This window comes from Equus przewalskii, chromosome 23 (assembly GCF_037783145.1).
Source record: "Equus przewalskii isolate Varuska chromosome 23, EquPr2, whole genome shotgun sequence".
Taxonomy (NCBI): domain Eukaryota; kingdom Metazoa; phylum Chordata; class Mammalia; order Perissodactyla; family Equidae; genus Equus; species Equus przewalskii.
The window spans coordinates 21,786,828-21,808,016 of NC_091853.1; the positions used below are offsets into that span (position 1 = coordinate 21,786,828).

Sequence of the window (21,189 nt, forward strand, 5' to 3'; positions counted from 1 at the left end):
ATCAGGAAGTATGTTGTCTTTTACAGCTGCCTTCTCTCACTTAGCCTAAGGTTTCTGAGATTCATCCACATTGTAGCAGGTATCAACAGTTCATTCCTTTTTAGTTCTGAATAGCATTCCACTGTTTAGATATAACACATTTTGTTAATCTATTTACCCATTAACGGACATGTAGACTTTCTAGGTTGAGGTTATAATGAATAATATTGCTATTAACATTCACATACATGTCTTTGTGCAGACATATGTTTTCATTTCTCTTAAGGACATTCCTAAGAGTGGAACTGCTGGGTCATGTGCTAAGTTTATGTTTAGCTGTTTAAGAAACTGCCAAACGTTTCTAAAATAGCTGTACCATTTTACATTCCGACCAGCAATGTGGGAGGGTTCCAGTTTCTCTACATCCTCATCAACACTTGAAACTATCTTTTTGAATATAGCCCTTCTAGTGGGTGGTATTGGCGGTATCTTATGGTTTTAATGTGCATTTCCTAATGCCTCATGAGAGTGAGCATCTTTTCACGTTCTTATTAGCCATTCACATAGCTTCCTTAGCGAATCTTTGCCTGCTTTACCCTGAGGTGTCTGCTTATTCAGTTATGAGTTCTTTATACACTCTGAATACAAGTCCTTTATCAGTTATATGATTTGTAAATATTTTCTCCCAGTCTGTGGCTTATCTTTTCATTTTCTTACTGATGTCTTTTGAAGTGCAAAAAGTTTTTAATTTTAATGAAGCCCACGTTAGGAACTTTTTTCTTCTATGGATCGTGATTCTGGTATCATATCTAATAACTTTGCCTAACTCAAGGTCATGAAGATTTCCTCCTCTGTTTTCTTCTACAATTTTTATGATTTTAGCTCCCATATATAGGTCTATGAGTTATTTTGAGTTAATTTTTGCATATGGTATAAAGTAAGGGTCTTAGTTCATTTTGGTTTTAGCATGTAAATATTTGATTTTCCCAGCACCACTTGTTGAAAAGACTATTTTTTCACAATTTGGCTGATCTTTTCAAAGACTCAACTTGTGATTTCCTTGATTTTCCTTATTTTTCTTTTTTCTTTTTCATTGATTTCTGCTTGCTTTGGATTCACTTTGCTTTTTATAGTTCATAGTCTTTTTCTAGTTTCCTAAGGTGCAAGGTGAGATTTTTTTTTGAGATCTTTCTTCTTTTCTGATTCAGAGTCCCCCCTTACCTTTGGTTTCGCTTTCTGCAGTTTCAGTTACCCGTGGTCCACTGTGGTCCAAAAATATTAAGTGCAAATTTCCAGAAATAAACAATTCCTAAGTTTTAAATTGCACACCGTTCTGAGTAGCACCATGAAATCTTGTGCTGTCCTGCTCCATCACGCCCAGGATGGGAATCATCCCCTTGTCCCACAGATCCATGCTGTATATACTACCCTCCCGTTAGTCATGTAGCAGCCATCCCAGTTATCAGATTGACTGTCATGATATCACAGTGCTTATGTTCAAGTAACTCTTAGTTTACTTAATAATGGCCCCAAAGTAAAGAATAGTGCTGCTGGCACTTCAGATGTGCCAAAGACAAGCCGTAAAGTGGTTCCTTTAACTGAAAAGGTGAGAATTCTCCACTTAATAAGAAAAAAAATTGTATGCTGACATTGCTAAGATGTACAGTAATTTTTATTACAGTATATTATTATAATTGTTCTATTTTATTATTGTTGTTAATCTGCCTAATTTATAAATTAAACTCTATCGTGGGAATGTATGTATAGGAAAAACATAGTACACACAGGGTTCAGTACTATCTGTGGATTCAGGCATCCACAGTGGGGCTTGGAATGTATCCCTGTGGATAAAGGGGGACTACTGTATAGGTGTTTAAAACCATAAGTTTTCCTCAAGAATTGATTTAGCTGCATCTTATAAGTTTTGATATATTGTACGTTTGGTCTCATTCTGATAAAAACACTTTCTAGCTTCTCTTGGTATTAATTCTTTGACTCATAGGTTATTTAGAAATGTGGTGTTTAATTTCCAAGTATTTGTGACTTCACCAGATCTCCTTCTGTTGATGATTTCTAATTAAGTTGTTATGGTTAGAGTATACTGTATGATTTCAATCCTTTTAAATATTGAAACTTGTTTTATGGCATAGCATATGATCTATCTTGGAGAATGTTCCATGTGCAGGTGATAAGAATGTACTCTGCAATCATTGTTCTCTATGTGTCAGTTAGAGTTGTTTAATAATGTTATGTGAGTCTCCTCCATATCCTTGCTGATTTTCTATCAATTATCAAGAATGAGGTATTGAAGCCTCCATTTATTATTACCGGATTGTGTATTTTTCCCTTCCATTTGGTCAGACTTTGCTTCCTATGCTTTCAGGCTGCTATCAGAGCACACACATTCATACTTGTTCTCTCTTTCTGCGTCCTAACGCTTCATCATTATGAAACACCTGTCTTGGTCTCGAGTAAGTCTCTTGTCTTCACACCTATCTTGTCAGGTATTTATTGGAGCCACTGCAGCTCTCTAATGGTTACTGTTTGCATGGCTCATCTTTTCCCATCCTTTTTCTTTCAACCTATTTGTGTCTTTGAACTTAAGGAGTGTCTCTTGTACACAGAAGATATTTGGCTCCTACTTTTTTAACAATCTCTGCCTGTTGTTTGGCATGTTTAGACATTCACATTGAATGTAATTATTGATACGGTGGGTTTACATTTGCCATTTTGCTGTCTGTTTTCCACACCCACTTTCTTTTTTGTTCTTCTTTTACTGCCTTCTTTTGTGTCAAATACTTTTTACTGTATTATTTCAGTTCCTCTATTAATTTTCTTTTACTATTTTTTTATGATTGCTATGCTTCTTAATTTATGCTTCTTAACACTAACAGTTCCCGTGAAATGTAGAAACTTTGGTCTACTCTAGCTCCATACCTATTTTGTCTATTACTGTCATATACATTATATATTACATCTACATATTATAAACCCAAGAGCACAATGTTATAATTATTGCTTCATACAATCTTACATCTTTTAAAGAAAATTGAGACAAGAAATGAGAAAAAAATATAGTCTTTTCTATTAACTCATATTTACCATTCCAGTGCTCCTCATTTGCGCCTATGAATTCAAGTTACTATCTGGTGTCATTTCCTTTCAGACCTGAAGGACTTCCTGTATTATTTCTTGTAAGGCAGGTCTGATAGCAATGAATTCTCTCAGTCTTCATTTGGGACCTTCTTTATTTCATTTTCATTTTTGAAGGATAATTTTACTGGATATATAGAATTCATGGTTGACAGTTACTTCCTTTCAGCACTGTGACTATATCAGTCCACTGTCTTCTGTTTTCCATTGTTTTTGGTGAGACGTCAAACACTAATGTTCCCTTATATACAGTGAGTGGCTTTTCTTTTGCTGCTTTCAACATTTTCCTCTTTGTTTTTCTTTCAACAACTTAACTATAATATGTTCAGGTGGGGTTCTCTGTATTTTCCTACTTAAGGTCCACTGAGCTTCCTGGATGTATATCAATGTTTTTCATCAAATTAGGGACATTTTCAGCCATTATTTCTTCAAATATTTTTGCTGCTCTTTTCTCTCCTTCTGGGAGTCCTATTATATGTATATTGATATATTTGATATTGTCTCACAGGTCTCTGTAGCCCTGTTCATTTGTCTTCAACTTTCTTTGTTTTTCCATTTGGATACTTTCTATCATTCTATCTTCAAGTTCATTGATGCTTCTTTCATCTATCTCAAATTTGCTGTTGAGATGTTCTAGTGAATTTATTTTCCCTCTAGTGAACCGTTCATTTCAATTATTGTACTTTCCAACTTGAAAATTTCTACTTGGTTCTTTTTTTTAAAATATAATTTCTATCTCCTTATTGAGAATCTCTATTTGTTGATTCATTGTTGTCATACTTTCCTTCAATTCTTTAAACATGGTTTCCTTGAGTTCTTTGAACATATTTATAAAACTGATTTGAAGTCTTTGTTAAATCCAAAATCTGGGGACACTCAAAGACAATTTCTATTGACTGATTTTTTTTTCCCTGCATAAGGGTCATACTTTTTTGTTTCTGTGTATATCATAATATTTTGCTGAAAACAGGACATTTTAAATAACATATGTTAGCAACTCTGGATCTGATTTTTTTCCCACAAAGACTGTTATCATTGCTGTTGGCTGGTTTGTTCTTTGTTTGGTAACTTCTTTCAGCTAGATCTGTAAATCTGCTTCCCCTACTCGACTGTAACAAGCAACTGTTGATATCTCTGCTTATTTTTTTGTTTTTATTTTTAAGCCTCACTTCCTAGGGGTCATCCCTGTGTCTGCATAGCTTAGTGGTCAACCAGCGGTTGAAAAGAGGTTGCATTTGAATACTTCAGCCATTAAAGCTTTCATCATCTGCCAGCGGATAGGAGAACACATTCAAAGTTTAGGCCATGTTCAAGTCTGCCCTGTTCTTTACTTTCCTCTGGAATCTCTCCCTGCTCCTATGCACATACATGCAGCCTCAGGGTTGGTCCTCACGCCCTACCCCAATCTGGCAGAACCTTTACACCTGACCAAGCAGGAAAGAGAGAATGGGTTCAGCCCCAGATAAGAATGCCACAGAGTCCCACTGTTCTTTCCTACAGTGAAGCTATTTTTCAAGCATAAACACTTTTCAGATTGTTGTATACCTCTGATCAATTTCCAGAGCATTGAGATGGTTGTTTTTGCCAATTCTGTCCAACTTTATAATTTCCTTTTTTGAAGAGAGAATTTGCCAACTTACTCATATTGCTATAGCCATTCAAATCTGAGAATATTCCTATAGCAAATAATTTTTTCCACAAATTTAGCCAATTGCAACTGAAATATCTAACTGATTTCTTTACATTAATGGTTCTATACATATAGGAAATCCCACTATTTAAATTTAACCAAAACTTCTATTTCTTTTCTTTCTTCCTTTATTTCTATTTTTCTTTCATTCATTAATTCAATTATTTGTTTGAAAAATATCAACTGACTTCCTGTTATAGGCCAGTCTACTACTTTCTTAGACCTTTTCTTTTTTGTTGTTTTTTGGTGTTTTGTTTTGGGTTTTTTTATTTATTTTTATTGAGGTAACATTGGTTTATAACATTATATAAATTTCAGGCATACATTGTTATATATTTCAATTTCTGTGTAGATTATACCATGTTCACCACCCAAAGACTAATTACCAGCCATCACCACACACATGTGCCCTATCACCCCTTTCACCCTCCTCCCTCCCTGCTTCCCCTCTGGTAACCACCAATCCCATCTCTGTTTCTGTGTTTGTCTGTTGTTGTTTTTATCTTCTACTTATGAGTGAGATCATACGCTATTTGACTTTCTCCCTCTGACTTATTTCACTTAGCATAATACCCTCAAAATCCATCCATGTTGTCACAAACGGCCGGATTTCATCATTTCTTATGGCTGAGTAGTATTCCATTGTGTATATATACCACATCTTCTTTATCCATTCGTCCCTTGATGAGCACCTAGGTTGTTTTCAAGTCTTGGCTTTGTGAATAATGCTGTGATGAACATAAGGGTTCTCAGACCTTTTTACCTGTCTCACCAGCAGTTGCCTCACTGTTACGTTAGCAGCCCTATAATTCAACTACATGCTTCATCAAATTACAAATTACTGTATGTCATGAACCTTCAACATTGCCCTATCAATAATAAAAATACAAATCATTTAAGTGACACTTACTGTGTACCAAGCATTATTCTAAGTGCTTGACATAGGTTCATTCATTTAACTCACAACAACTCTATAAATAGCTACCACTATTGTCTCTATAGATGAGAAAACAGAAACTCAGGGAAATTAAATGACTTGTTTAAGATCATACAAGTAGTAAGTAGCAAAGAGAGGATATGAATTCAGGCACTATGGCTCCAGAACCTATGCTTTTAACCGCAACACTATACTGCCTCACAAGTGTGTGGCCTGCAAATGCCAAGAATCTATGACTTCACTTTGATATTACCAAATCCACAGAGAGGGGGAAGCATACACTTCAAAACACTGCACTCACAGTCTTTTCACTTGAAATTGTTACACCTAGCATTCAAAATGACCACTGTTTATTAAAGCTAACTGCTCCCAGAATTTTTATATTAGAAGCTGCTAAAATGCATTAAGAGAAAAGCTGGTTTTATAAAAGATACACCATAAAAATATCCTAAATATATCAAATCCATTTTCAAAATGAGACAATTCATGTCTACTGACAGAAATGTGGGGGGCATCAGACATTTTATTATAAATCTAAAATATCAAATATTGGTAAAAATTAACTATAACCATAGCACACTTTTTAACATTTCAAGAAACATAATTTCTCTCTTCTTTGTTACAATTTTTCACCCCCATTCTTTCCAAAACATGACCTCATTAGGAAATTCCAATAAAGGTTCATATTTTGACTTTTACTAAAGTCAATTTATTTAGTTCATGGACTCCTCTATAAATTTGCAAGCACAAACCTATAGACAAAGGCATAATTGTTTTACCCATGACTATCTTGCATATTCTGCAATTTTAAATACTATTCCAGGCCTCAAGAGAGATTACACACAAATTCTATTGCTTAAGAGAATGTGTCAGCCAGTGACAAATCCAAGATAGTCACCACTAACCTCCTTTCTCCTCAAGAACAGGCAATAAAGCTGAGCAATAAAGGCACAGAAATTTGTTTTGAAGATCTTTTTCTCATATATATCTTCCAACTGACAAAGCACCTGTGTCATAATTAACTAAATGTATACTGTGAAGTACAAACACACATGCTCTGAGGATTTGTAAAATGTTAAGTATCTTTTTTTTAAATTGCACTTAAAATGTAACTATGTTTACTTTAGCATCATTCACTTCACCGAGATGACTGAACCATAAGTACTGCGGATTATGAAATCTAAGAAGAGAGCAAGGAGCTGAAAGACCAAAGAAAGGGAAATCTCCCCAAAGCAGAATAATTATTTCCATATAAATCATTCTGTGATTTTTTAAAATGACCTCTCTGACCTGTGAGGTAGTGGAAGAGGAAAGTCAAAATGACAAATTGCTAATCATGCCAAGAGACCCCTTTTCCCTTTCCTGATGATGTTTCCTCAACATGACTGGTAGTTTCCTCAGGCAGGCCAATGATAGAACGCTGATTTACTATCTAAGCTGTATGTATGTGTACTAGGAGATTTAACATACCTTAAGCATAGACTCCTTTACAACATAATTGCTAATAAAGACAGGAGCAGCAGACCTTTACGAATTAATGCAAGGAATTCTATTCTCAACATTATGTAATAATGGCTACTTCTTAAAGAAAGAGAAACAAAAAATAGCAGTTGCTAGCCTTCCTTAAATTATTTACCCAAAAAATACTTTGAGTTTACCTTGTTGTGCCACAAGAAATAAGACGAAATCAAGTGAGCAGCTGTCCTTTTTTCCCATTAGAATGAAATGTTTTATATATCTTTATATTACCTCTTAGCCCTTTTGCAAAGTGCTCAGAGTATTTTCATCTCAGTATTTCCAACCTGATTATGTTTCTTCATATTTTACAGACTCTGGGCATTAATCTTCTCGAAGCAAAAACCTGATCCCTTCACTCTTCTGCATGAAAACTCCAAATCTCAAGTTTTTTACTGAATTAAATATTATCACTCTACACTAGTGTTCATGATAGCAGAACCTATAAGAGAACCCCAACTTATTTTTCCACACTTATCCACTACTATTATTCATCCCCATATTCACCCCTCTACTCTAGATAAACCAAACTTTTGATTGCCCAAATTGAGTCTTTCAGACTCCTTCTTTCGTTGAAGCTGTTCATTCCACCTAGTTATTCCCCCCACATCCAACCCTGCCACGCCCAAATTCTGTCTAAGGCTCCACAAAAACAACATCCACTACACAAAACTTTCCTAATACAACCACTGCGTCAACTTATAACCCCTCCTTATCCTGACTTGCCGAAGTATTTTTTAAACCTCTCTGAGAGCCTTTATCAGACCCATCTGTGATATAGTTACTCGTCAGTCTTTCCTTTGTAGCTCACAGCACTGTGCCTTGCATAGATTTGTTGAATGGAACCAAGAATAGTCTTCAAGAGAATACTAGGCGATTTTCTTCTTAATATAGTCTACCCTCCTCCCCTTTTTTTTAAATTTTGTCCCCTGATGAAAGAAATAATTCATGTTTCATCAAACAAAAATTTCAGTTCTTGACCTTTTTTAAATAAACTTTCCCTTTGTTTTCATAAAAGTACAAGGATCCCAGGCCTGACAATTCTTGCTGATTTGCTATGAGCCTATCATAGCACAATGGTGACAACCCTCAGCGTACTCACCAAAACTAGAGGAGCATTTTAAATGTGGGGAATCAATTTAAGAAGCTCATAGTCTCTTTCCTCAAAGCCACCAGAAATGCACTGACACCAATGCCCAAGTTGCATAAACGGATGGAGCTGGAGTGATCTAACTTGGCAAGATTTTCTAACACTACTTCTCTCCTAAGCAACCTGAGTAGCCCATTCCTAATATAAATATGAATGAAAGACTGAAAATAGCCATTCAGACACAGTTACAAAATGTAATAGCAAAAACAGAGCAGCTCCAGACAAGCTAAAAGCAAAAGTACTTAAATTCACACCTACACAAATAGATGGAAGTGACTAAACATTAGCCTGGACTTTTGGGGAAAAAAAATGTTAATACCAATAAGCTTTAACTGTTCTCTCCAACCTCACCAATACTTAGAAAATAGCAGAAGCCTGAAGTATTAGCTCCGAATTTGTAATTAGTAATGGGTCTTTCTTGCCCTAGACTAATTTCTTTAAGGTTTTGAAGCTGTGGGCTCTGCTAATTTGCATGGTTGATATACTTGGCCAATAGGTCAATTAAATTACCTGTTGAATGAGTGAGCGAGCCTCTTCAGAGACACATTCCGGCATGTTCAAAGTAGTGTGAGTATTTATTCCTGCTGGATGGCACTCAACCAGAGTCTGAAACAATCAATCAGGTACACTTCTTATCCCAAATAACATCATATTCTGTTCTATCACAGGATTTATGGACAGCAAGTACAGAGAGCTCAACAACCATCATCACTGGAGGTGTAGTAACCAACAGAGTGCCGCCTGAACGGTTTAGGACGAGGGCCATGAGCTACAGAACTTCTCACTGAGGTGAAGGCAATCGCTGAAATCACATCAGAAGCATATGCTGCCAGCTCTTCCCCTTAGTTATAACGAGAATGGCTCGTAATAGAAAGGCTGACGTTACACATAGAAACTAAAAAGGGACTTGATATCTCTGAAACTTTTTAATGTTCTTAAAAACCTTCAATGTTTAGAATTTCTTAATAATACTTTATATATGCATAGCAACTTACGATTTACATGTATGTACAGGTGATTTGTAAATTACACAACCACCTTAGGAGTTCAGTATTACCTACATATTTAAAGTAGATGACTACTTACAAAAGTATGTTCATTTTCTCTGTTTTCTTCCCAGGAGGCCATCTACACAACACTCTATTAAAGTCTATCAACCTCAAACATCTTACTTAAAAGTTATTTATCAGAGACAGTATAAACTCTGTCCTTAAGCTAGAACAGATAGGAAAAATTTACAGTATTGAGAAAAAACATGTTACCTTTAATATTTACACTAATTTTCTAAAATGAGAATTCCCTCCTGGTTTCAGGTAAGATGTTTAAAACATCCAGAGAATTCTAACATACCCTTACAGGAACCTTGCAAATTTACTCTGTTAAAACTGAATTATAGAAAATGAAGAGAAAAAATGTTTAGTCTTATATTTCACTTTGTACTAACATTGGGACATGACAGAATTTTACCATCAATTTATTCAATGTAATACAATTCTACTTTTTAAAAAATCTGGAATCTTGATAAACTTGCATTTTTCTGCTTTTTTTGATATCACAGGTTTTCTTACTTAGTTGCTGATCTAAAAACGAAAGGCAAAGGCTAAATGTTCTCAATTTGAAATCCAGGTAGCATCTGGGCAAGCTTATTAATCGTCCAGGTCACTGCTTACCTTGCCAGTGAGAAGTTCAAAGAGGACAGCGCCCAAACTCCACCAATCACAGGCTTCAGTTTCCTCCGTGATTGCTCCAACCTCTAAACACACCAAAAAAGGTTGATATTAAAATTCCAAAGGTCAATTAAACTTTCAAAATTAACATATATTAGCAAGGTGACCTTTTTAATGCTGAGAGAGCAGATACTAAATACTCCTGGGCTTTCAAAATTCCTGAAAGTTACTTATCCCTTTGGTCACCTACTGTGGTTGCAATTTTTTTTCTTTTTTGATGCAGTCATATATTAAACCGAGGACATTTGTTCTTTAGTTGATAGAGGGACACCTTCAAGACGCTGTACTTAAAAGTTATATGAATCTACTAGATCAGCATTTTGCTCGATTTTTCAAATTCGAGAAAGTATGACCAACTCTACCTCAGGGGCCATTTTTTTGTTTGTTTTAGAAATAAAGACTCTAAGTTCAGAAGGAACTTCAAAAATCATTTAAACCAGTATTAATTAGCCTTTTAGTTAGAGATCAGAAACCAGAGAGGTGAAATGTCTTGGCCAATGTCACATAGTAAAGCAGTAGCAGAACTAAGGCCTAGTTTCTAGTATCACCCTTCTCTTACATAATCAATTGTTCCCAACTAAAGATGAAGCATGTGAAATGCAAATTTATCCATTTTGTTATTTAGAAATACAGATAGATATGTTGTTTTAAGCCACAAGTGAAACTACTGGCTAAGATAAAGGCTTTTAGAATATCTCCAAATTACAATTTTATCTGTGTTCTCTCTCTCTCTCACCAGCACGAGTTCCTCAAATGTAATACAGTTTTCGGGTATCATCTTTGAGGTTTCTCCACAGATCAACAACTCCTCATTTCACCATTTTTGAGGCTTTTAGCTCTTAAGTCATGTTTGATGTCTCCTTGTCCTTTCCTAACAACATTCAATTAGTCACTAAGCCTTGTCAATATCTGCCCCTACATTTTCATTTGACTGACAAAATACACTTTTTATTTGTCTGCAGGAAGTCCACAACTCATAACAATGATGCTCAAAAGTTTTTAAGTAGTTAGGCTGAAATTTAGAAAGTAATAACTGGAAGTGGTGCTCAGGTGCCCAGCCTTATAACCAATACTTGTAAATCTACTGTGTGGGAGAACCACAAAACTCATAAAATAGCTTGAGTGTAAAGTCTTGAAGCAAAGGTCATGTGGGCCAGAAAAAGAAAAAGCAGCCATTCCTATGCAAAATACTGATACTATTCCATTTGGGCAACCCTCTTCCATATCTGCACCTACCCTCTTGTAGGCTTCAAATGGCCTGTGTAGAACTAGACCCCTTCCAACTAGCCCCTACCCAGTCTTTTTCCTTCTTCTTTTTCTTTTTAAAGATTTTATGTATTTATTTTTTTAAATTTTTCCTTCTTCTCCCTGAAGCCCCCCAGTACATAGTTGTATATTTTAGTTGTGGGTCCTTCTAGCTTTGGCATAAGGGATGCCGCCTCAGCGTGGTTTGATGAGTGGTGCTAGGTCTGCACCCAAGATCCGAACCAGCGAAACCCTGGGCCGCCGAAGCAGAGCACGCAAACTTAACCACTCAGCCATAGGGCCAGGCCCTCTTTGCCCTTCTTAATTTGCTTCATGCCAAATCAGAACTTCCATTCTCTAACTAGCTGCTCTCAGCTCGGTGGTAAAAAGAAAATATAGATATTTAACAAACTCAAACTATTGTGTGATTCAAAAGTCTCCTAATCCTCCCAGAGCCATCTGCATTTATAAAATAGCTTGTTTAAAAAAAACTGAGAACTACCTAATGATCTAACAATACAGGTTTAATTACATACACTGCGGCACATCAGTGTGATGGAATACTACATAAGGATTTAAAATGATGTATTCATACAAAGTTTAAGTATATAAGTAAACGTCTGGATATATTAAAGAAAACAAGCTATAAAACAACAGAATTCTAATTTTAAAAGTATGTATTCTAAAAAAAGACTAGTAAGAAAATATGACAATGTTTTAGCAATTTGCCTCTGGAGTGGTGAGATTTTTATTTTCATTTTTATACTTATAAACCTACATGAATTTCTAAGTGGTACAATTTTAAATGCACAGCAAGATGACATGAAAACATTTAGGCTTGTTGGAGCAGGGAAGACAAAGCTATGTAGGCCAATCCTCCCTAAGAGTCTGTTTGCCCACACAGTTTCCCCCACAACTTTATTAGATATTAGAGAGAACAACAGACTAGGAACCAGGAGTCCTGGGTTAAGACCCTTGAGGAACTCACTTGATCTCATCCATAACATGAGGGGTTAGAGCTAGGGCCTCTAGGTTAAATTCAACTCTAAATTCTACAATTTTGATACTCAAGGATTTCCTAAAATAGTGATTCTCATGAAGGACAATTCCTTGGGGACTCTCAAAGTACTCAAGCTACCCTTCTCAGATTCAAATACACTGCCCCCACCCCCATTTCCCATGGAGAGGAGAGCCATTATCACCTTTGGTGTGTGCTCTAGAAACCAGAAAAGTAAAAGAAATTTACCATAGTCCTGTCATCAAATAGAACCTTTCGCATATTTCTTTCCAGTCTAAAGCAAGCAATAGATTACATTATCTCCTTTTGTTCAAAATTCTGAAATGGCTTCTCATTAACCATTAAGTAACATTCAAACGTCTTGCTCAATCAGGCATGTATATATTCAGGCCCCAACAATGAGGTCTCAATCTATCAGATTGATTCACCCACCAGACATAAACAGCACAAACCGGGCACTATGCTAGGCATTTTCCTCCACAGAACTCTCTGTGCTGGCCACATTGCTAAATAATATGAAGTTAAAATCAGCTTTCCCACTAACATGGTCAATGGTTTTATTTTTTAATCTTTTTGCTCAAGAATTTAAGCTATTGCACTTTCTTTGATCATACAGTAAGTGGTATATATTTCTCAGCTTTACAGAGGTGCTATCTGTTCACAACTCAAGATCTGAAATTATTGATCAACCATCTGTTTCAAATGTGCCACCAACAAGCCTCACTTTCCTGTATGAATGTTGCTCTGCTTGTAGTCGGTACGCACTACAATTAATTACAGTTGCAACAATAAAACAGCAGCCAATGTTTATTGACTGTGTGTAAGGAGCTGTGTTTAACATTTTACATGAATTATTTAAAATTTCCAAGAAATCTTATAGAGAACTTATTTGGGTAGAGTGACTTGGGAGGAGAAAGAATATTGCATTTCTATGTCTATGGAAAAGAGGAACATCGGACTGGTCAGCTCAGGGAAAGCTGCGAAAACGGAGATGGGTTTTTAGGGTCTAACAACATGCCCTGAGGAGCTTTAGACCAGAGCCACACCCTAAGTGTCTGCTCACAAAGGTTTCCTGTTAGAACTGAGCAGAAGGTCGCTGAGTCAAGTCTATGTAATGTAATCAACGGCTAACCTAATTAATAAAGGCACCTTTTAAATTCAGCGAAAGTCCAAAGTGCCATCACCAGTGCAGCCTAGACCATCGAAAGCTATATGTTGCGACTATTTCCCATGTCGCTGCTGGGAATGTGCATCATTATCAAGGAGAAATGTGTTGCTGTGTGTAGGGGAGAGGTTGGGAGGGGTGGGCCTTGAAGCTACCAGATAAGCATAGTGCATCTTCTGAGCATCAAAGATTTCTATATGTGTAGGAGGCGGTGGGATATTGTTTTACTATTACAAGAAACACAGATCTATTATGAAACAGAAAGTAAAACTTGCATAAGACTTGCAAGATAAAAAGACTTCAAAGAAACTGAGGATCATCTTTCACTAGTCCCCTGGGGTACCCATTTCATATCACCTCTACAGTCAGAAGCACTTGGGCAGAACAGTTTGAGAGGCACTTCATGAGACAGACAAGGGGTATTCCTTTCTTGGTTTCCGTGAACTTGCCCAACTAAGGAGACTAACAACTAGGTTCACTGGTTTTATGCGGCTTTGAAATCCCTCGCAATTTTCTGCCAGAGTCCTTAACAGGGAGATAAGGACCAACATACTGCCTCAAACGTGGACTGCTACAGCACCTGATGGGCCCCAATCTGAACGTGAGGCAACACAGACAGTAGCAAGAGACACATGCAGGTCCTAAAGCCAATTCACTTCCCATTCTTCAGTCAGCTCGCTACTCAGTCCAGGATGCGGCAAGTGCGCCTGACATAACTGCTGGTGACACTCGACACTGTCAACCTTAGTCTACTTCTTTCACTCCCCATTTCTTTTTCCATCTTTCCTTATCTTCCCCTCTACTTTCTCCCAATGACAGCCTGTTGCTTTTCCTCTCCCCTCATTTTCTCTTTCTTCCCTCCTCTTGGATGGCATTAGTTAAGCTTTCTAATGGCACTCAAGCATAAAGAGACGGCTGATCCCAATCTAAGAAAAACTGCTTCCGAAAGTCTGAAGGCGACGAGGCTAAAAGCCATCTGCAATCTGACTGGGCTAGTAAAAAAGGATAACAACTTTGAAAAGGTAATTTTTTTCATGGAAATCTAGAAAAAAGACAGTGAACAAGTTTTAAGTCCTTCTCCTTAACAGTGTAGCTTGAAACGCGTCAAAATGACTTTGTATTAAGCATGGGTTCATTAATTAATGTGAAATTGACATCTTATCCAACTGGTCTTGATTTTCATAGATGACTCTAAACTACACCAAAGAGTTCTCTATTTAGGTAAGATACAAAAAAGAACCTCTAACAGCTAGGAAATTTAAATATTACAACAAGTGGAAGCAGGTACTTGTGAAATTTCTTCTTTAGGGTTTTAAAACAGAATTTTCTTCTTCTTTTAATAATCAGAATAAAGGATTTTGGTTGTCTTTTTAACATCCCTTAAGGACCAATAATTCTTAGATTAAAAATTTAAAGATATACCCTGAAATTACATTGCCAAAAAGAAGCCTGAGGTTGTGTGGCTGTCAAAACTACAGCTCTACAACTGCTTTCCCTGCAAAATCTATACCAAAAATGTAAGCATAAACCAAGAGCACTGATTTCTATATAGAGCTACATGATAACTACGACAAACACCAGGTGAAGAGTCAGGGATGTGTGTCTATCGTCAGAAACAGAGAATATAAAGAAACACCAAATAGATTTGTGAGGCTATTTAAAAAGTATAACATAATGAAGCTGAGAAGTCCCTTTAAACTCCTACCTTGAATTTTTAAAATCTCTAAAAAAAAAAAAAGAGCAGAAAAAAATCATTTTAAAGGATAAATCGCACCACTGCTTTGTCGATTTTCAAGGTGTTTTCCTATAAAACCCAACGTGTCAAGTTTCCGTGCCCACCCCTTCCCCCACCACGACATTCTACGTTTGCAGTTTCCAGGGTGGTAAATCCTATGCTTATCCTCTGCAAGTGCAGCAGTACTAGAGGCATTCAGCAAAATGATCAGGGGCAAAACCAAACTATTCCCCAAGAAATCAAACGCATTCTCGGATGATTCCCAAAAAAACTCAAAAAGAGATGGTGATATCAAAGAATCCTGGATTTTTGTCTTTGAGTGAAAGAAATGTATTGGCAAGGCTCTAGTTATGCTCCCGTTTGAGCCTGGCTGGGTATGGCACTTAGCTTCTCTGAAAATGAGGACAGCCAGGCCTCTGATATTCTTTTACCTGTAATTTTATGATCCTGAAAGTGTTTTCAAAAGCACTCATGAGTCTTTCTCATAACTTCTCCTCCCTCCATTAACTTAAGATGCCCAAAGAGTGGGATTATGCTAAAATGAGCTGGCATTCCTCAATCTTCCCTTTTCTCCCTTCTCTACACAGCCACTGTTCCCTTTCCCTTAGAGACCTGGTGGCAAGCGAAATGAATCCGCATCGCTGAACCTAACCGTTGTCATCTTTTAACATAAGGAAGACACAGAATCAGATCCAGATTAGATTTCAACTCATCCAAAATCTTTTAAGGACATCAAACATCTGAGAATAGTTTAGTAAAATTCTAGAACTCTCATTTTAGCAGCATCAATTCTCATATTCTAACACAATGTAGAATCTTATTGATTCATACTAATGATTCAAACTCTCAGATTTCACAAGTGAATAAACAAGTTTAAATAAAACAATAAAGATATCACAACATAAAATGTGCTTTGCCTACCTTTGTTTTACTCATGTTTAACACCTCATAGAACACTTTTCAACAAGCCAGGATATTTTTCAGAAAAACAATGCTGCCTTGGTAACCAATATTGTCAAAGGGCTTGCTAAAACATAGAACAAGAGAGTTTTATAGTCCTTACGATAATCAGAGTTTACTAAGTCTCCTTCTTATAGCCAAAAATAATAAAGCTAACCTGACCCCAAAACCATGACTATGATAAGCATCACTTCTGATAACGAGAGGAGCAAAAAAGCAGAAAGCCAGGAAAACATAAAATGTGTGTATCTATGTACAAGAAATGATGGGAAAGAAGCAAAATGTACACTTTCAGACATGAGAAGGAGGACGTCTGAAAGACACTGGAGAGACCATGCGATCCCGGCACTACTGAAATCAGGGCATAGGCTTATCCACGGGCACAGGCCCTGACTTTTAGGACTATACAGTTTAAACTACACGGATTTATCAAAGACGTGACTCTAAAATAACCACAGATAATGCTAAAACAATGCTGGAAACTGCATAGAAAATGGAAAAAGCTAGAAAATGTGTCTCAAACTCAAGCTTTAAATGAAGGCCAAGCTTTCTAAAAATGAATCATCTTGCATCTTAAGCAATTCTGGTGCCTTCAACATCCCAAATTCGGAATTTACTTTTCTGTAAGAGACATTACTGCTATGAAGCTTGATAAACAAGGGAGTCTGATAGTCTACATTTAGTTTGCTGATGGATTTGTTAAGGCACAACTTCAGACTGTTGATGACACTTGATTCTGTTCCCAGGTTTTTCCACTAAGGGAGGCCCACACAGGTCATCTCAGCCTTCCCCTGACCTCTACGAATACTAACAATGGAGTTGTCCATCCCCGTTCCAAAATCTCCAGAGACAATCCCATAACCTCCTTCGGGCTGTATGTTCTGTTGTTACCATCTTCCTTCCAGGATATAGTAGGAAATACAGTAAGTGCAGAACTTTCTTATAAGAGAATTTCACATATAGAGAAATTCTATTTCAATTCAGAACAAGTACTTAAATATTTCTCCAAAACTGTTTTCCTCAACTATACTTTTTTAATAAATAGAATCTTAGAAGCCTCATTTCTCTTCACTCTCAAAATTATAGTAACTGTGGAACTGTTATTAAGAGGTCATTTAAAACTCAAGGAAGAGTAACAACTGTTACAAATAAAGGGTTTATGTAATAGTCAAATTAAACCAACCTTTAGATGCTGGGAGAATTTGTCACAGAAATGATACAGCACTTTATCTAAATATAAGAATGACGGAAAATTTTAAAGGCACAGACCTATACAATACATCAAAATGATAATCAGTAGTGAATAGACTTTGGGGAAAGGGGAGGATAAATGTAATTTTCTAATGCCACAGGATTTTTTTCCAAAATAATTTTTAAAAATTTGACTTTAAATATCTGACCTTATGGATTCCAACTCTCTCTTTTAGAAAAGAAACATAAGTAAGGTAAATACATTAGACTTTTGGAATAAAAGAGAGACCTCTGTGAATAAAACAAAATAAAAATTGAGCCATGTTCTTATAAACCTTAAAATTAAGCACTAAACTCTCCATAAATTCTGTAAGGGACCAATAAAATTTAAAATGCTATTACAAATAGTCAAGAATTTGTGAACTTTCTTCCAAGGGAGTGAGCCTTCATTAACGGCCTTAGATAGTAGAGAAAAGTAAAAAACAAAAAAAAATCTGATCTATCACTAGTGACATACTTGGACCAAGGAAAAGAACATCTTTCTTCTGCAATGAGCATTCCGTGTCAGCTAGAGCACAGAGACATTAGTGCTGTGTTCCTACACAGACAATCTTTCCCTGCAGCATCTGTTGCTAATTGAAAGGGACTAGAATTACAAAATTCTAGTCGATTTCTCTCACCAGCTCTTGCTGTGTATAAAGATTTTCTACGCAGGGGCTGAGCATTAGTCTTCCACTACAGCTGATAACTAAAGAGCAAAGAGAAAGAAACATGGAAGAAAGCATTTTTTTTTTTTGTATCCAACAATATAGGGAACCAAACCGTGAGAAGAGGGACAGCTAAGCATACCTTTTGCTAGCTTGGTAAATTACAGTTCTATAAATACAACTATTTACTTATAAAGGTCTATTAACGTCCTAGTTAACCAATTGCATATGTCTTCTATTTGGGTAGTCTCTTTTTTCATATAAATCTTCAAAAGTAACTATCAATATTATACCAATTATGTCTTTTATTTCTAGCTTCTAGGCACAGTGATTGTGACAGAGAAGGCATTTAATAAATGTTTGTTGAATAAATAAAACCATTTTGTGTTTTGTAGCACTGTTCATTCAAGGTATTCAAAATACCTACAAAGACCTCATCACATTCATTTTCTTTAAGCCCCATTAAGTAGAGAGATCTACCTCAAGTCCTTTTACGCTTTTACATGTGGTAGGCTAGAAAGTTGTGAACAAGCATACTTTGGCTGCTGGATGAAGCACAGATTAGAGCAGGGTGAGAATGGAGGTCAGTCAGTTGATGACTGCAGTAGTCTAGGCAAGAGATGCTTAAAGGGGAGTGGTGGAGTGGCCAAGTTCCAGTGCTCCCCTCTGGAGAACCCAACGACCGCTAGAGTTTGCTCTGGCACAGAGGGCATGTGACGAGGAAAAAAAGCTGAAAAGGCCTGGGAGCAGGAAGAAGACAGGAGTGAGGGATAACTCAAGGTTTCCCCTGCCTCTGCCTAGTGTAAGGAATTCAGGCACACCGTTACATGAAATGTATTACAAATGTGTAAGCTGGCTATAATGTTCAGCAGCTGGTCTGGTGGGATAACTAGTATCAGTTAGAAATTTTTTTAAGTGTCATCAAAAACAAATTCATTGAAGTGCATTGTAGGACAAATATACTACCTAGTTTTCCCAAGGGTATTATTTTGATATAGAGACACAGTTTTTAAAGTTTCCACAAACAGCAAGATAAAATGCTACAACTGAATGCAAAACTAAAAGCCATAGCAACTCTGAGAATAAAACCTCACTTAATTTCAGGTTTGGATTGTTCCTCTAATACCTATAAATTATCGAAGTTTAAAAGTCTGAAGGTAGACAACTGCTTGGAGATCGTGTATTTGAAATGAGGTAATTTGGACAGAAGAAACTTACTTGCCTAAGGTCTCACGTCTCTGAGGCAGAAGATCTTAATTCTCAGAGTGACAGACTAATTAGAGCCTGGAATTTGCATTTCCTAGGCCATCCTTTCAAATGGGCCTTTTGCTCCTTTTCTCTTATTTTATACTATTTCAGAAAATATTGGCTGCCCAATTATCTGTTCCACGTTCCGTAAAGTCCTCCAACATTGTACGCAATTGATTATTCAAATGTCATATTCATCGAGTAGGGCACGTGAACCGTTTAAAAGTCACCAATATCACATCACTCTAATTCGTTAGAGGATTATCTAGAGAAGACCAATGACAGAGGCCAGCACGTTCCAGAGAGAGGAGTCCTCAGCAGTGGGGTCTCTACTCTTCTCCACAGTGCACAGGAGATGGGAGAGATACTGCCCTGCTCCACCTTTCACACCCTTGCTTTCTTGGCTCATCCCAGGCTCTAGCCTTGCTTCCTGCCACCACCACATTAATTCAGTTGGTTTTCAGGTAATTTAGTTATCTGAAACCCTGGGCCTTTTGTATCGTTGGGACTTGGATGTAAGTACACACCACGCTCAGCTAATTCAAGCTAGGCTTGCAAAATACCTAATTCTGCTTTTCTCCCACTACCCAGCTCTGAATTTCTTGTTGTCGTGGTGACCTGGCAACCATGTTCTGAGTTTTCCTGCAATTATCTGCACAACTTGGGTCAAAACTCCTTCATTTAACTTATTCAGCATTCCAGAGCCAAGAATTACTTGTTCAAGGGAGTTTATAGTTATCATTACTATACCGTTTTCTTGTGAGATAAAATAAGAAATGAGTAACTACCATATGACTTCTGGTTGACTGACTATAATTATAATTCTGAGCTCTATACAATCTTGCTTTCTCTCTCTCCCTGCATTTCTCGTAGGAAAAAAACCAACAGCATGCTCCATTTTCCATTGATCATATCACAACAACTCCATTCTGAATAGCCATCGGGTGTCACAGTGTTACCCAACCAAAGCCATTAAAGTTGATTGATGAGAAAAAGGCTAACTGAAAATTGTGAAAATGACAGACACAGTTCTCTGTCTCTCTCCGCTGCTCTGTTGCTGTGTTCGGCAGGCAGAGCTACAGGCATTGCTATTAAAGGAACATCAGGAATTCTATTTGCTTTATCATCAATTTTTTAAAACCTTAGCATTTTTAATCATTTGTTTGAAGAAAGTATTTGTGAATAATTGCTTAGAAGGAGTAAGCCCTGGTTACTTCATGGAGATTCAAACTGACAAGATTTTACACGGAATAGAAACTGATGATTTGGTCAGAGTAGCTGGGCAATAGTTCTGGTACATGATGTGTAACTCAGCATTACATCTTCTTTGTTGAATATCAGAAGTAAAAGATAGTTCACTTTCTTCTTTACGATATCGTGGTGAGGCCAATTAACTGAATAATTGCCAAATATCAATCTAGACCCGAAAATTAAGAAGCATTACAATGCAGCCATTACTTAAAACTACAAGTATCCAGTCTCTTGTTCCTCTTCTAAAAAATAAATTTGTCCAAGATCATAAAGAAAAAGGTTTGGAGTAAACAGGTTAAAATTAACTTCCTTTTAATAACCTGAAGTTTGAGGTAAAACCCCCACTCTCCAGTATCAGGTAGTATTATGAAATGCACAGAGAGAATGTTTTCATACAGAAGAGATAAAATACTGTATCAATTCTTTCACCCTTATAAATTCTCTAGTTCTAACAGCTGAAGAATTTCTTCTCTTGAGAAGGGCTAATGTGTTATTCACTAAGGTGCCAAATAACAGGG

The 21,189-nt window shown here is 36.7% G+C and overlaps 1 protein-coding gene across 18 annotated transcripts in view; it reads right to left on the reverse strand.

The window, feature by feature from the left end:
* RPS6KC1 (ribosomal protein S6 kinase C1) overlaps positions 1–21,189 on the reverse strand; it is a 178,565-nt gene that overhangs the window by 1,932 nt on the left and 155,444 nt on the right. For all 18 annotated transcript variants that reach the window (XM_070591113.1, XM_070591112.1, XM_070591097.1 and 15 more), the window contains 2 exons: positions 10,095–10,177; positions 8,935–9,030 (listed from right to left, as the gene is read on the reverse strand). In XM_070591113.1, the coding sequence (XP_070447214.1) occupies positions 8,935–9,030; positions 10,095–10,177 (179 nt within the window). The remainder of the gene's footprint in view (positions 1–8,934; positions 9,031–10,094; positions 10,178–21,189) is intronic.